The following is a 16,816-nucleotide window of genomic DNA, read 5'->3' as shown; positions in this document are numbered from 1 at the left end:
ACTGTGTGCTGAAGACCTGGGGAGTATGGGGGACAGGATTGCAGGGTATACCCTTTGGTTGGTTGATGATGCATGGAGGGGATTGTAACCATGCCAATGAGACGAAATATGATAGAATGAATGTAAAATTAATGTTCTCCCATGTAAACGATCACATAATTCACAATAAAACATTTAAGAAAATAAAAAATAGTAATGCTATGAAGTCGTGGTGTGGTGCTGTAAGATAAGTACTCAACCACAAGATCAGTTTGAATCTCAAGTTAGGTGGTTTAAACTCACCAGTCACTCCTCAGAAATCCTATACAGGCTCACTTTGAGTCCAGACGGATTCGATGGCACTTAACAGCAAGAAGTAATGCTATAGAGTCCTGATGTGGTGCTGCAGGATAATGCACTGGACTGCAAGGTTGGCTTGAACCTCAATGTTGGTGGTTCAAACTCACCAGACAGTCCTCGGGAAACCTTTACAGGGTCTCTATAAGTCGGAACCAACTCCATGGCACTTAACAACAAATGCAACAATGCTTTAGAAGCATTGGACTGCTAAACCCTTAATGTTGTTGTTGTTGTCAGGTGCCATTGAATTGGAACTGACTCATAGAGACCCCATGCAAGGATACCAAAGAGATTGTCCGAGGATTTCCGCATTCTGTTGGGTCACCTCTCTTTGGAATGGGCACAAATACAAATCTCTCCTAATCAGTTGGCCAGACAGACAGTTTTCTTCCAAATTTATTGGCATAGATGAGTGAAGTGCCTCCAGTGCCACCTCACTTTTTTGAAAGGTTTCTATTTTTATTCCATCAATTCCTGGTGCCTTGTTCTTTGCCAATTCCTTCAATGTGCCTTAGACTTCTTTCTTCAGTATCATTGGCTCTCGATCATATGCTACATCTTGAAATGGTTGAACATTAGCCGTTTCCTCTTGGTGCAGTTACTCTGTGTATTTCTTCAATCTTCCTTTTATGCTTTTATGCATCATTCAATAATTTGCCCAGAGAATCCTTCAATAACGAAATTGAGGTTTGAGTTTTTATTTCAGTTCCCCCAGCTTGAGAAATGCTGAGCATGTTCTTCCTTTTTTGGTTTTCTGACTCTAGATATTGGCACATTTTATTGTAATATTTAACTTTGTCTTCTCAAGCTGACCTTTGGAAATTTCTGTTCAGCTCTTTTGCCTCCTCATTTATTTCATTTGCTTTAGCATCTCTACACTGGAGATCAAGTTTCAGTCTCTTCTGACATCCATTTTTTTTGACCTTTTCCTTTTTTCTCGTCTTCTTAATGACATTTTGCTTTTTTCATTTATGATGTTCTTGATGTCATCCTACAACTCTTCTGGTCTTTGGGCTTTAGTGTTTAGTGTATCATATCTTTCTTCAGATGATCTCTAAATTCAGGTGGAATATATTCAAGGTCATATTTTGGCTCTCATGGACTGGTTTTCATTTTCTTCAGCTTCAGTTTGGTTTTGCATATGAGTAATTGATGTTCTGTTCCACAGACTGCCCCTGGCCTTGTTTTGACTGATGACATAGAGCTTTTCCGTGGTCTCTTTCCGCAGAGGTAGTCAAGTTGATATCTGTGTATTGCATCTGGTGAGATCCATGTGTATAATCATCTCTTACACTGTCTAAAGAAGGTATTTGAAACAAACAAATAATTGATTTTGCAGAATTTTATCATGTGATCTCCAGCATCATTTCTATCTCTAAGGCCATATTTTCTAAATACTGATCCTTCCTCTTTGTTCCCAACCTTGCATTTTCACCAGTAATGATCAATACATCTTGATTGCATGTTTGATCAATTTCAGATTTTAGAAGTTGGTAGAATTCTTCTATTTCACCCTCACTGGCTTTAGTGGTTGGTGCGTAAATGTGAATAATAGTGGTATTGACTGATCTTCTCTGTGTTGTTGTTGTTGTTATGTGCCATGGAGTGGATCCCGACTCATAGCACCCCTGTGTAGGGTTTCCGAGGCTATAAATCTTTACGGGAGCAGAAAGCCTCATCTTTCTCCAGCGGAACAGCTGGTAGTTTTGAACTGCTGACTTTGCGATTCACAGCCTGTTTTGTAACTACTACACTACCAGAGCTCGTTGGTCTTCCCTGTAGTCGCATGGATATTATCCTATCAGAGACAGCGTTGTCCCTTCTGTACTAATAATGTACAGAAGAAAGTCTGTTCTCACCAAGCCAAAATTCCTTCTCTACAGCTTCTCTCCATTAGTTTTAAAATTACTCTTAGTGGCCACACAACACAAATCACATTCTCCCCTCATGGTAGTTCATGTTGAACTTGTCCTTTCTGACTTCTCTCTTCTTCACACCAAAATTTCCAATGCTTTTAGTTTTTTATCTTAAGACATAGGTTTGAAGTTTTCAGCTTCCCTTCATTGCGCATTTCTGTTTGCCAATGGCTGATGAAGTATGCCACCAGGGCCAACCTCAGCATTCCTGATATGACAGAGGATAATCTTGTTCTATGTTCTTTATTTCTCTTAATTTAACTCTGTACTTGGAAGCCTCTATATGTATATTACACTGTTGGTTTCCACTTCTTGAACTGTCACTCAACACTCAGTTTTAATTACACAAGCTTTCCATTCTATCTAATTGTGTTTCAATATTTTTTGTTTGTTTGTTTTTTAGTGGCCTCAAGTAGAGTACCTTAGATTTACCCTAAATATGGTGGATGGATCCAAACTTCCCTCTCCCCACTTCTTTTCTCCTTTCTCCCTCCTATGCTTTTTTTCTTTCTTCCTTCCTTCCCATTTTCCTCTTGTGTTTTTGAGTCAGTTCTGGTTCATAGTGACTTAGTATAGGGTTTCTGAGGAGCATCTATTGGATAGGCTGAGGAGCTAAACTTGTGGTTAACCATCAGTCCTTATCCTACAGCACCACACCAGGACTCAATATTTTCCTCATGGTGGTGGTGGTGATTGTATGCCATCGAGTTGATTCTGATTCATATAGGGTTTCCAAGGCTATAAATCTTTACCGGAGCAAAAAGTCTCATCTTTTTCCCATGGAGTGACTGGAGGATCCAAACTACTGACCTTGAGGTTAGCAGCTCAGCTCATAATCCACTAATCTACCAGGGCTCCTTTCATCCTCGTGTTGTTGTTGTTAAGTGCCATTGAGTCTGTTCTGACCCATAGCGACCCTGTATAGGGTTTCCGAGGAGCAACTGGTGAGTTCGAACCACTGACCTTGCAATACAAATGGCTTTGTAGTCTGGCACATTAACCCACAGCGCCACACCAGAATTCCTTTATCCTCATAGTGGCAATCAATTGATATCGACTCATCTTTTGATAAGAGAGCTCATCTGTTTCCCATCATTCCATGTAATGGACTATATGTGAAATATAAACAGTTTTGTATGCTTAGAAAAGTGGCTGTTTAGGAATTGGAGCCTGCACTGATAATCTTGGCACATCACAGAACTTTGAGGAGAAAACTGAGCCCAGAAAGAAAGGGTGAAGATCCAGGGTTTCTCTGTGAGGTAGTGAAATCACTGGAATTCAAATCCAGGTTCCAGGCTCTTCATCTGTAAGGGAGGACTTCTTAACCCACGTTTATAACTGTCTTCCCTGATGTCAGCTCGGTGATTCTGCAGCAACATGTGATTAAACCTTATTTGTCTCAACCTTGCATTTTACTCATTACCTTTTACACTACAATGACACACCTACTTAATATTTCAGAAGGAATTCTAGTGTGGCACTGTAGGATAAACATTTAATCACAAGGTCAGTGGTTCAAACCCACCAACTGCTTCTTGAAAACCCTAAATATGGTCACTATGAATTGGAACCAACTTGATGGAACTTAACAATAACAACAAAATCTTTTAGAAAGAAATCCTATTGGCACTATATACCTTGGTGGGAAAGAGTTCCCATGTGAGAGATGGATTTGATGGCTGGGATAACACATCAGAACCATAAAATGTAGGGGAGTCACTGGTAGGACCCAGAAAGACTAGGAATACCAAAGGTCTTCTATGTATCTTTTCACTTTGAGCTGGGCCAAGACTGACTCTGAGAGAGGAGGCATGGGTCTTACCCTTTTGCTCTATTTGCTCACAGGCATGGCCCCAGGTACCCTGGGGGCACTGACACCTGCAGTTGGTGCCCTTGAGGATGGGCTTCCCATTGTTGAAGCAGGGTCCACAGCGGCAGGCATTAAACTCTAGCAGGTACTGATCCAATGCACGGTGCATATTCTGACGTTTTGCCTCCAAGGAACCCAGGTTTGTGTGCCGAAGCAACTCATGGATGGGCTGCATCTGTGGACACAAAAGAACACGTGAGCCTTCCCTAACCTTTGTGCTCCTTCCTAGAGCCCAAGAGCTGGCCATAAACCTTCTTGAAGGTCTGCTAGTACCAGACACAAAGTCAGACACCAGCTTACTATGCTACAACAATCCTCACGGCACCTTCATAAAATAACGAGCATTAAAGGAGATGATAGGGAAAAGGGTCCCTAGGTGGTGCATGTTCAACTGCTAACCGAAGAGTTGAAGATTCAACTCCACTCACAGGTGCTTCTGAATAGTACCTACTTTCGAGAATTCTTATGAGGACTGAAAAAAGTAATGAGTGTGAAATACACAAATGTAAGATACCATTGCAAAAGCGGAGAACTCTACAAAATAAAGTATCCATTTTGCTAGTTAGACTGATGGAGTGAAAACAATGAAAGCTCGTGCTTTTCAAATTTTAATGACATTTAGTTCTCTTCAGCACACGCAAGATTTCTGTACTAAAATGAAAGATCTTCTCCAGGTCTCCTGAAGAGGAACCTGAGACTCCGTGACAAGGAATGATTTGGTAAGTTCGCAGAGCAAGTCAGTTCTAGAATTGAGCCACATCGGGGAAATTCCACTTCTCTGGAAGCCAATCAACAGAGGATTCCCACATGGCCTTGATTGGGTTCCTGGAAATGTATACAGAAGAACTGTGGCAATCAGACCCTGGACTGTACTCAAGGGTTGAAGCTGAGGTTATCAGGCTGATTACGTCAGTACTGTCCAGGCGCCATCCAAGGGGAGAAGCTGACTTACTGGAAGCTCAGGGAGTTTAGTCTCCAGTGGTGGGAATTCAGTGTAGAAAGGGTTGCTCTGGGTCCCTGCGTAAAGACGACTCTTACTTCTACAGAGGGCGAAGACTATTGAGCAATTTCCCTTAACATTCCAGTTAAGAGGATCAACACTCAGTGCCCATGTCTCACTTCTGCCTCCCAGAATCCTCAGGAAGAGGAAAAAGAACATTCCTTGAAGAGGGCTGCTGGGGAGTTGGGGGTGGGGGGTGAGGGGCGAGGTAAAGAAAAAAGAATCTTAGAACGTTAAAACTTGAAGAGATATTGGCAGTTGCTGTGTCAAAATTTTACAGATGAGGAAATAGATTCAAAGAAGACAACTGACATGATTAAAAAAAAAATGACGTAGCAAACATAACCTATCATAGCATCATAGCATAAGTCATTGCATAACATAATAAGAGACCAGAAAAACATTACATAGCACATAGCACTACATAACTTATCACATGTCATAACTCTGAAAGCCATATAATATAAAATGACATAATACAACATTACAGACATAAAACATATTATAACAACAGATTATATGGTTCCTAAGTGCCTTCAACATAGGTTCCTGCTATATAAAAACAATACTAGCTCTAAGTGGAGGGTAAGTGAAAAAGAGGGAGTCTTGACAACATGGATTGACACAGTGGCAGCACCAATGGGCTCAAACATAACAATTGTGAGAAGAGCACAAGGTCAGGCAGTGTTTTGTTCTGTTGTGCACAGGGTCACTATGAGTCAGAATGGACTCCATTAACAACAAACGTTAGGGATTACAAGTGCATAAGATACTGTTTCCCTCTGAACATCAGGTTCCAAATAAGTCAATAACAGGTCTCCTCCCATTCATCCTTCATATCCTGGGAGCATCTTCTTTTTAAAACACAGCTCTAGCTGTGTCACTTCCCAGCTCTATAGCCTGCCAGTGGCTTGATGTTTGAAATCCAAACTTATCAGAGGGCAATATGGTTATAAAGAGATCAGTCAGATAGGAACCAAATTCCGCTTTGTCATTTGCTGGTTAAGATCTTGGGCAGGTTACTCAGCCTCTATGAAACTGTTGCCTCAACTAACATTGACTCTTCTCTCCCCAACTTTGTGAACTAAAGTACCATCAACACCAAGTTATAGAGTAGGAAACTGAGGCTCAGAGAATGTAACAACTTGTCCAAAGTCAAATACCAAAACTGTGTTTGAGCCATGAAGCAAACTATGTCTTTCTCACCCCAAAGCCCAAATTCTTTTTTCCCCCAAAAGATAGTATTCAGTCTTTTCTAAATCGTGAATCTTAATTTTCCCCTTGGAAGTTTTGTTGAAGACAAACATAAAGTTCACTCCTTGTGTATGAAAGTTTATCTATTTCTCCTGGTATCAATTTTACCATTTTTGCCCCAATCACTAATAGCTTGATGATAGAATTACAGGTGTGTCAAAATGTTCCCTTGCTTATTAGAGAAGAAATGAAATCAAGGTTAACCCATCTGACTTTTTTCTTAGTAGAAAAAAGGTTGTTGATATAATACATTTATAGATGTAGCTGATGGTCTATGTCTTCAGAGAAGAAATGTTATCTAAATACCTGGAATTTTGAATATCTACAGAAAAAAAATGGACAAGGGTAGGACAAAAAATGGGCATGAGCACAATGACACTTTGATTAAAAATCCAAAATCCAACTTAAAAAAAATTAAATGAACTATCCCACATACTGATAGAAGGAGTTTAATAACTGGTAGAACAATGCACTTCCTTTGCAGTCTGAATACAATTTTATTACCTCTGTGAGGTCAGCAATGTAAGGCAGGGTTTGTCATCCTTGGCACTATTAACACTTGGAACCAGATAATCCCTTGATATGGGCACCTGTCCTGTGCATTACAAGATAGTTATAGCATCTCTAGCCTGTACCCACAATTTGCTAAAATATTTCCAGACATTGCCAAATGTTCCCCTTGGAGGCAAAACCTCTTGGTTGAGAGTCACTAATTTAAGGAAGGTGCTAGTCTAGAAGAAAGTCTGAAATTCACACACTGTCTGTCACATGAGAATTGTTGTTTGTATGCTACAGTGTTAGTTCCAACTCATAATGACCATGTATAGGGTTTCCCAATACTGTAAATATTTATGGGAATAGAAAACCTAATCTTCCTCCCAAGGAATGGCTGATGAATTTCAACTGCTAATTTTGCAGTTAGCCCCCAACACATACCCTACTCTGCCACCAGTGCTTCTGTGCATGAGAACTGGGAAACTTTTAACAAGCCCCTCAACCTCTCAGATCCACAGTTTCCTAGTCTTTTCAATAGAGAGAATAAAGTCTGAGCCACAGATACATTATAATGACCACATATGATCATTTTTAGCAAAGGCAGCAAATCATGGTCTGGGGCCGAAACTACTCCATAACTTGCTTAGTCTGGCCTATGAAATAAGAATGGTTTTTACATTTAAAAAAATAAGAAGAATGTGTGACAGAAACTGTATGTGACCCACACAGTTTTAAATATTTGTCGTTTGGCTTTGTACAGAAATACTTTGCTGACCTTTGATTTAATAGATGAGATTTTTCAAGTGCAGGTAAATTAACATCGCTCATTTGGCCATTGTGTGGCCATATATATGTCCCTGGTCCCATTAGGGTTTTTGGCTTTTGTTTTTTAAGGGAAAACAGCTCTCCTTTGATTTATTATGGAGTCCTGGTGTGACATGGTAGGATAAGCCCTAGACTGCTAACCACAAAATTGGTGGTTCAAACCCACTAACTGCTCCTCCAAAACCCAGTACAGGGTCACTGTGAGTCAAAACTAACTTAACAACAATGGTTTGAAAGACCTAGACTTTAGCAGTGTTGGGTCATGGGTAGGTTACAGGCAGGTAAGGCAGAAGACATGATGTGGGGTTTGGGTGGTTAGGTTCACGAGGCTGGGCGTATTCTGCTTCCCCACTGCTTACTTCCTTGCCATCCAATCTGTTGCTGCTGCTGCTACTACTACCCTTGTTTAATCCAGTATGTGCAAAATGTCTAATTTACATAACATCCTACTTCACAGAACGCATTGTGGACGTTAAACAATGAATAGTCATATAAAAATCTTTTTATATGCTTATATAATAAAATTTTAAAGTATATACATCTTTTAAATGCATATAAATGCAAAATGCAAATTATTAATGTGACTTTCCCCTGAAGAAATCCTGAACTACCAGTATAAAACTAGCCACTGACCTGCTATTAAGTTTCTGATCCCAGCTCCCCTATGGCTTGGGTCAAAAGTCATACACTTCCCTACAGTCAGGCATGAGGAAGACCACAGGTTCAGTGTCCCGTTACATTTAATCTTGTTCTTTGATGGGCTCAAAATAAGAAATATGAAATGATCTGGTCTGCTTCACTTTCATTCCTCATGGACATGGAGTTTCTTCAACTGCGAAAAGACTTACCTCAAAATCGATAACAATAGGATTATACTTTAATGACCTCCCCCAGGAACGGTATGCAATGATGCTCTGGTTTTGTGCCAAGCCACCACCCCAGCCAGAATTGCCACCTTGGACCCGAGAAATAATGTTTTCCACAGCCATGCTCTTCTTGTTGATGCCTGCCATCAAAAAGATAAGTGTGCATTAGCTCATTTCCCAAAAAGTCAAAGGGCTGGTTCCCAAGTTCACTTGATAGGAATTGAAACAAGTCTGTATGCCCTCCTCAGAGCTGCTTCCTCTTCTTCTACCTTGCTTGGTTATCTAACAGCACAAATCAGAAGAGAGGGAGCAAGATTTAGAAATAGACCCATCCTCTGGAACAGACCCTACTAGGATATCCTATCCATTAGAAGGCATATGGTATCTGGAGAGGATGGGATTGTGTATGCCATTCATTCATTCATTCATTCATTCATTCATTCATTCATTTATATCTCATATGCTGACTCAGTACCAGGTCAACACCAGACAGATTCAGTTGCGTATTATAGATACTATGACAGATAACTCTATGAGGCTCTGCAGGGGCACTGAGAAAGAAGTGCTCAGCTATACAACAGCAATAGCTATCTAGAGAGGTATGTGGGTGTCTGAAATGTAAATGCAGAGAAGAAAGAGGCCATTATGAGAAAGAAGAAGCATTTGGATTGAAAGCAATGTCATAAATGTTGTTGTTATTAAGTGTCATTAAGTTGGTTCCAACTCATAGTGACCTATATATGGTTTCTGAGGAGTGGCTGGAGGGTTAGCAGTCCTGTGCTTATCCTACAGCTCTGCACCAGGACTCCTAAGTTAACAGTAGCCTAATACAATTGTTGTTAAGTGCCATTGAGTCAGTTTTGACTCATAGCAACCCAGTATAGGGTTTCTTAGTGGTGACTGGTGGGTTTTAACTTCTAATTTTTCAGTGCAGCCCAGTGTTTATCCTACAATGCCACACCAGGACTCCAGTCTAATGCAGTAAGAATAGTTTGTAACATTATTACCTATCACACCTACTTTACTAAAATCTTATCCCTTTTGCACCCTCTTTGTGTCTCACCTGAAAACAAATATTCAAGGAATTGATGAATGAATAAATGAAAACATAAGATTGAACTTGTTCAGGAAATGCCACAAAACATTCTTGCAAATACCTTCTCTAACAATATTCTTTGAACTTGGACTTAGATAACCATATTATCTTTTCTCAGTGGATCTCTTTCCTCCACCTGGACTGCAACCTGCTGACCTTTCTTTTCGACGGCCCACTTCCCAGGTTCCTTCTACATATTCCTTTCACTGTAGTTCTTATTTGGATCTTTGCCTAGTGCTTGAGATATAAGAGAGTGTCTCATATAAAGTCAAATATTTCTAAAATGATTTCAGTTCATGCTGGATTCAAAATGAACAATTGATTTGGGGATAACGAATAGATATGCAATATAACCATTAATTGAAATGGAATCAATTGGGATGTGTGGGGGGAAAAAAGTAGCTCCCACTTTCTGATTGTGGATCCATGGGAAATTTTGGCTTCTTTTTTTTTTTAAGGGGACCCATTGCTGAAGACTTGCCAGTTTCACCGCTTCCAAATCTTTGACAATTGTCTCCTGATAAAACTCCCGCAACTTTTATCTTATTTGTAAATGTATATCCAAAGCCCACGGAGCCTCCAAAGCATTTCTTGACGTCGTGGCTGGTAATGCCTGAAGTAGATAGAGATAAACAAAAGGCCAAGATGTTAAAAGACAATCATCACACAACTAGATCTGCAATGAAACACCCAGCCCTCACCCAACTTCACTTTGCTTGTTTGTTTGTTTGTTTAATGGTGCCAACCCAAACCTTTCTTGAAATGAGGGGGATTAGGTATTGCATATATTGTAGTTGTTGTTAAGTGCATGGGTCGATTCCGACCCATAATGACCCTGTATAGGGTTTCCAAGGAGAAGCTGGTGAGCTTGAACCGCCGACCTTGCAGTTCAAACGACTTAACAGTCCGACGCATTAGCCTACAGCGCCACACCAGGACTCCATTGCATATATTAGATACTCAAAATGCTAGTTCCCTTTCTCCCTGTCCATTTTCCACTTAATATCCTTGAGTAATTATATCTCATTCACCTCTTTGTACCCATCTGCCTGGCCCATGGTAGGTCTGTTACTATCCCAGTTTTCTCCCTTCTTTGACCATCTTTCCAAAGCCTATTTATTCTTCGGGCTGTGAACCGCAAGGTCAGCAGTTCGAAACTACCAGCTGCTCCGCGGGAGAAAGACAAGGCGTTCTGCTCCTGTAAAGATTAACAGCCTCGGAAACCCTGTGCAGGGTCGTGATGAGTCGCAATCGACTCCACGGCACATAACAACAACAACAACAACATTTATTCTTCACGTTCCAGTTCAAAGTCATTCCCTCCATGAAGCATTTCTCCAAAGCGACCAATGTGCTTTGTTTGTGTCTGAATTATCAGATAAGTTATAATTATTTTTTGTCCAGGCCTCTTTGTTTCCCCCAGAGACTAGAATTCTGGTAGAATGTGGAGGGTCTGCCTACTCTTCTGACCCCACAAGGACTGCCAGTCCCACATGGGCTGTCTCTGCATATGTCCATATCTGAGGACCTGGTGAAGAACCTGCATGTTACAGACGAGAAAAATAATGCTCAAAACCATCAAGTCAGTATTCGCTGATCACACAGCCCATAAATAGACCAAGCTGGGTTTCCAGCCTTAGGTCTGCCTGGCAAAGTGAGGCTGGAAAAGTAGACCATAGTAAAGTATTGACAATGCTACAGAATTCTCTTTTACTGCAAAAGCAGTTTCTTAGATTATAAACTCAGTATGATGATCTAAGTTTTATTTTGAAACATCATTACTTCTAACTACAATTATAAAAAATAACTATCATTAGTCATAGTGATATGCTGACAACCACAAAGGAAAAATAATTCAATTAAGATAAAAATGAGATTTATTTTGTTCAAGGTGGTATGGAACATCAATAGTTACTACATTAAACTTCAAACTCTGTGAGGTTAAGAGTTTGTGTATTATTCACCACTCTGCTGCTAGCATAGCAGCCCATTCATTGCCTGGCAGAAAGTAGAAATTCAGTAAGTGTTTTTAGATTACATTACTGGTGGGGGTGAAAAAAACAAAAGATGAATAAATGAATGCTGTGAGTTCTTTGGGTTCCCTGGGTGATTTAGTTAACATACTTGGCTACTAACAGAAAGGCTAGAGGTTCAAGTCTAACCAGAGGCACCTCAGAAGAAAAGCCACCCACTGATAACCCTATTGAGTTCAGTTCTACTCTGACACATATATAACTCTGAAAACCATATAAAACAAAATGGTTTTTTTTTTTGTATTATATAAGATTGTCATGAATTCCAGTCAACTACTTGCTGACAACTGTCTCTGATTTCTTTGGTGAAGAGTCTTTTTGAAGAATCTTAGTAGTAGGGAACTCTGAATTCAAATGAAAGTTGTTGAGTCCCTGAATGAACTGGGACAAGTCTCATGACTCCACTGGGCCTCAGTGTCTCCAATTATAGAAGAGGGCATTGGAGTTGTTTCATCTCTCAGGACTCTGTGACTCTATGAATATCTGTTTCTGAATAAGCCCTGAGCTGCACATGCCTGCAGGAAATTATGCTCTAAGCACCAGCTCTTAGTACCAAGCTAAGGGCTTCATCTGCCTATTTCCACTCAAGCACTTTTAATTCTTAATGCATTACTAATTGAGGAAGATTTAGCATATTTAATTGTTTTGATTAAAAAATGCTTCAACAGGGATAAACAAAAGTAGATGAAAGGAATTCATGGGCAGAAGTAAAAGAGTGATTACTGAGGTGAGTGGTGGAGTGCTGTCGAATTAAAATGACAGGACTGACTGATGAATGGGGGATGGAGGATGCCTGCGCAGTGATTATTTGTTCATGAGGGGTCTGCTGACAGCCTGCAATGTGCTGTTGGGAACAGAGAATTTCAGCTTGATTGGAGAAGTATGACATGACTGAAAAAAAAAGTGCCTTCTGAGTGCCCCAGATCATGTATCCAGCAAGCAAGAGGGGTCCTGTGAACTTATAAGATAGCTAAAAGTGTCCTTACATAGGAGAGGGCCTTCAAAGCGTTCATGGGGAAAAAATGGAATTAAAAGATAATGGAACAACAAGGAATCTGAAAGCCACCGCATAACATGGATGAACCTTGAGGACATTATGCTGAGTGAAATTAGTCCATCACAAAAGGAGAAATACTGCATAGGACCATTATTGTAAAAGACTAAGAAAAAGAACCTACCTAAAAGGGGGAAAAATTATATGTATATTTGCTGATCACTGGGATGTATAGGATGAGGGGAGAGGAAGGAGGGAGGGGAAGATAGAGCACAAGGTAAGGAATAAACACAGGATAACTTGGGTGCTGGGGGTGGGGTGGGTGGGAGGAGCAATACACAAGAAGGGGGATGAGGATGGAAGAACAAGGTGGATGGGAGAACAGTTAGGCAGGTTCACATGGGCTAAGTGGGCAGATGTAAATGATGTATGCGCAACCTTGGAACAACAGGGCTCCTGGATACAGGGATTGAGGCATGGTTTGAATGGGTAAAAGAGGGAAACAATGTTAAGATGCTTGACTGTCTTCTGAATCTTGGTTTCCCTTCTCTACCATTGTAAAATAGACACTTGAAGGGGGGAGAAAGGATAGCCAGAAGCATCACAATAGAATGCTTATAAGTCTGTCTTCAGTCTATAAAGGATTGGAATACCTTAAAGGGGGCTAGAAATTGCCCAGTGAAAGAGGCTTACTGTAGAGCCTTTGCATTGCATAACACTATAGGTGGAATCCTGAACCCCATCCAGAATCGTCTGAGGTGGAAAATTTCCACTTGAAAGGACAAGTAGACCAGCCTGGAGCGGCTAGAAGAACAGAAGATACTTCATGAAAGACCGGCAAGAAAAATCAGAAACAATAAAGGCAGTCTGATTGATTACTATAAGAACAAGTAAGCTGTTCACCCGGGAGCCATCAAGGCAAGTGGTTGGGTCCTCTCAGAGCAAACTCCCTTCTAAGACTAAAGACTCAAGGGGAATACATGAGCAGGCACATGGTCTGGCTGGTGACCACGTTGGTCACTGATAACGGGAAGAGGGGTAAAAACAGCAATGAAGTTGGGAGCTAAGTCTGACCACATTCAATAGATTCCTGTGGACCTGGGTGAAGACCTAGATGGCCAGCAGTACAGCAAGACCTGGGACTCCGGGGCCCAGAAGCAGTGACATGGCCACAGAGAACTAGAGTGGAGAGTGAAGCATCCAGCTGATATGAAGTGAGGGGAGATGCACAAGAACACTCATACATGAAGATAGTACCTACTTGACCTGGCTTCAATGGCTGGATGATCAGAACTCTACTAGAAAAAGAAAGAAGAGGTGTGGGGGAGGGGGCGCAGAGTAACCCGCTACAATTTGATGAACATTACCTATACTTATGGATGTAGTATCTCAAAAAAAGGGAACAAATCTTTAGAGCAAGGATCACTCCCACCCCCACAGTACACAGGATTGACAAAGATGGGCAACTTAGACATTGGCTACCCAAAATGGGGGCACTATAAAGGCAAGAAGTGACTGGCTTACAAGGTTTCAAGAGGGATCCTAGTTCCAGACAGGGCAGGGAAACCACTGAATGGTTTCCAATCTGTTGGGACTGGGCTGGTGAAAGGAAATGGGGATAAGACTCTTTTGGCACAATAGTGAATAATTGCCATCAGGACTGACTGTAAGGGTCAGAAATGTAGAGGTAGATGTGTTTTGACAAAAGGAGGGGAGTGATTGATTTTGCAGCCCAAGAATGGCGCTTCCCTGGGACCATCAAGTGAGAAGAGTCGAGTGTGGGACCCTACTCAGAGAAGCAGTGACGCCAGAAATTAGGTCAAAGACTATGAAGTGGAGAGATGAAGCAGCTGCGGACTCTGGACTCAGGGAAGGAGAAGGACTGTGTGCTGACAGCCAGGGGTGGCGGGTGCTGTGGGGTGTACCCTTTGGTTATTTGATGATGCATGGAGGGGATTGTAATCATAGCAATGAAATGAAATACGATAGGATGAATGTAAAACTGATGTTCTCCCATGTAAACCCAGATAATTCACGATAAAAACTTAAAAAAAAAACATGGAATTTTTTTTCCATGAACTTTTTGAATCCCCCTTATACCTAGTCCATACTTTTCATGTATAACTGAGATGCTCAAGGTTCATAAAGGTCCCTTATCTTGCCTACGACCATACTGCTAAACAATGATGGAACTGGATTCAAATTTGAATCAAAACTATTTTGTTCAGAAGCTAGTGGCCTGTGAGTCAGTCCTGACTTATGGCGACACTGAATCTTAAGGTCAGCAGTTTGAAACTATCAACTGTTCAGCAGGAGAAAGATGAGGCTTTTTGCTCCTGTGAAGATTTATAGCCTTGGAAACCCTGTACAAGGGTCACTATGAATCGGAACCAACTCCACGGCATGTAACAACAACAACTACATGTGTGTCAGAGTAGAACTGTGCTCCATAAGGTTTTCAGTGGCTGATTTTAAGATTGTATGCAGATTGCCAGACCTTTCTCCCAAGGCACATCTGGGGTGGATGCAAATCTCCAATTTTTTTTCAGTTAGCTGCTGAGTGCATTAACTGTTTGTATCACTCATGGACTCCCATTTTGCTCAGAAGCCTGAGATATTTTCACAAAACCCCATTATTGCATCAGACTAAAGACTTCTGCTTCTATGTGCCATCCACATCACATAGTATGTTGGGAAATGTAGACAGCATAGGAATAATACTAATATTTGTTGTTGTTGTTGTTAAGTGCCGTTGAGTCAGTGCCGATCCATAGGGACCCTGTATAGGGTTTCCAAGGAGCACCTGGTGAGCTTGAACCACCGACCTTGCAGTTGAAACAGCTTTTCAGTCTGGCGCATACAGCACCACACCAGGAATCCAATACCAATATTAGTATGATGGAAATCTAAGCATATAAGGTTCTACCCTTGAGAGTCCTGTGTTGGTGCTATAGGATAAGCACGGAACTAATAACTTCAAGGTCAGTGGTTAAAACCCACCAGCTCTAGGAAACCCTATGCAGTGTTGTTATGAGTTGGAACCAACTCAATGGCTAACCCACTGTCTTGTGCAAAGGTTCAGAAATTCAGAGCAAGGTGGAAAGTTCTGAGAATGACATTTTTAAAAGAAATAAAAAACTAGGGAATAATCTGAGAAGAGAAATCACAAGAAATATAAAGCCATATTTTTAGGGAATTTTTAGGGTACTGAGGATATTTGCCTGTTGTACAGAAGAAAGAAGTAAGCAACCAGTAAGAATAGGACTCAACTCTCTGAAGGGTTGTTTTCCATAAGAATTAAATGTGTTTGTGTAGTTGTAAGAGCAAGAATTAGGACAAAGGAAGCAGAAACTATAAGAACAAAGGTTTAGGATCAGTGTAAGGTAAAACTTCGTGATGGTTAAGGAACAAAAAGAAATGTTTCAGAGGAAATGAGCCCCACAACACTGGAGGGAACCAAACAGAGGCTGGATGTGTTCTCGTCTTGGGTCTAGTAGAAGTGTTTGAATGATTGACCAGTGGTCTTTAAACCAAACACAACCAAACTCACAGCCATTGTGTTGCTTCTGACTCATAGTCACCCTGTATAGGGTTCCTGAGAGTGTAAATCTTTTATGGGAACAGAAAGCTTCATCTTTAAAGGTCTACTCTAATGCCACTCACTCATCTATGCAAAGAAATTTGGAAGACAACTACCTGGCCAATACATTGGAAAATATCCATATTTGTGCTCATTCCAAACAAAGGTGACCCAACAGAATGCAGAAATCATCGAACAGCATCATTGATATCCCATACAAATAAAGTTTTACTAAAGGTGATACAGAAAAAACTGCAACCATTATTGACAGTGAGCTTCCAGAGGTTCAAACTGGATCCAGAAGAGGATGTGGAATGAGGGATATCATTGCTGACAACAACATTGCGAAGTATGAATATTCCAGAACACTTAATTGTCCTATGAAGCACTTATACATAGACCAAGAGGTAGTTGTTCAAACAGAACAAGGAAACATCGAATGGTTTAAAATTAGGAGAGGTGTGAGACAGGGTTGTATTCTTTCACCATACATATTCAACCTGTATGCTGAGCAAATAATCCAAGAAGCTGGGTTCTATGAAGAAAAA

At 40.8% G+C, this 16,816-nt stretch overlaps 1 protein-coding gene across 1 annotated transcript in view; it reads right to left on the bottom strand.

Moving 5' to 3' along the window:
* C8A (complement component 8, alpha polypeptide) overlaps positions 1-16,816 on the bottom strand; it is a 136,392-nt gene that overhangs the window by 5,329 nt on the left and 114,247 nt on the right. Inside the window, exons 8-10 of the mRNA XM_006839819.1 lie at positions 10,139-10,274; positions 8,548-8,689; positions 4,078-4,300 (exon numbers count right to left, since the gene is read on the bottom strand). Coding sequence (XP_006839882.1) covers positions 4,078-4,300; positions 8,548-8,689; positions 10,139-10,274 — 501 coding nt within the window. The remainder of the gene's footprint in view (positions 1-4,077; positions 4,301-8,547; positions 8,690-10,138; positions 10,275-16,816) is intronic.

This window comes from Chrysochloris asiatica, unplaced genomic scaffold (genome assembly GCF_000296735.1).
Source record: "Chrysochloris asiatica unplaced genomic scaffold, ChrAsi1.0 scaffold00026, whole genome shotgun sequence".
NCBI classification, from domain to species: domain Eukaryota; kingdom Metazoa; phylum Chordata; class Mammalia; order Afrosoricida; family Chrysochloridae; genus Chrysochloris; species Chrysochloris asiatica.
This window is presented reverse-complemented; position numbering and strand designations above follow the sequence as displayed.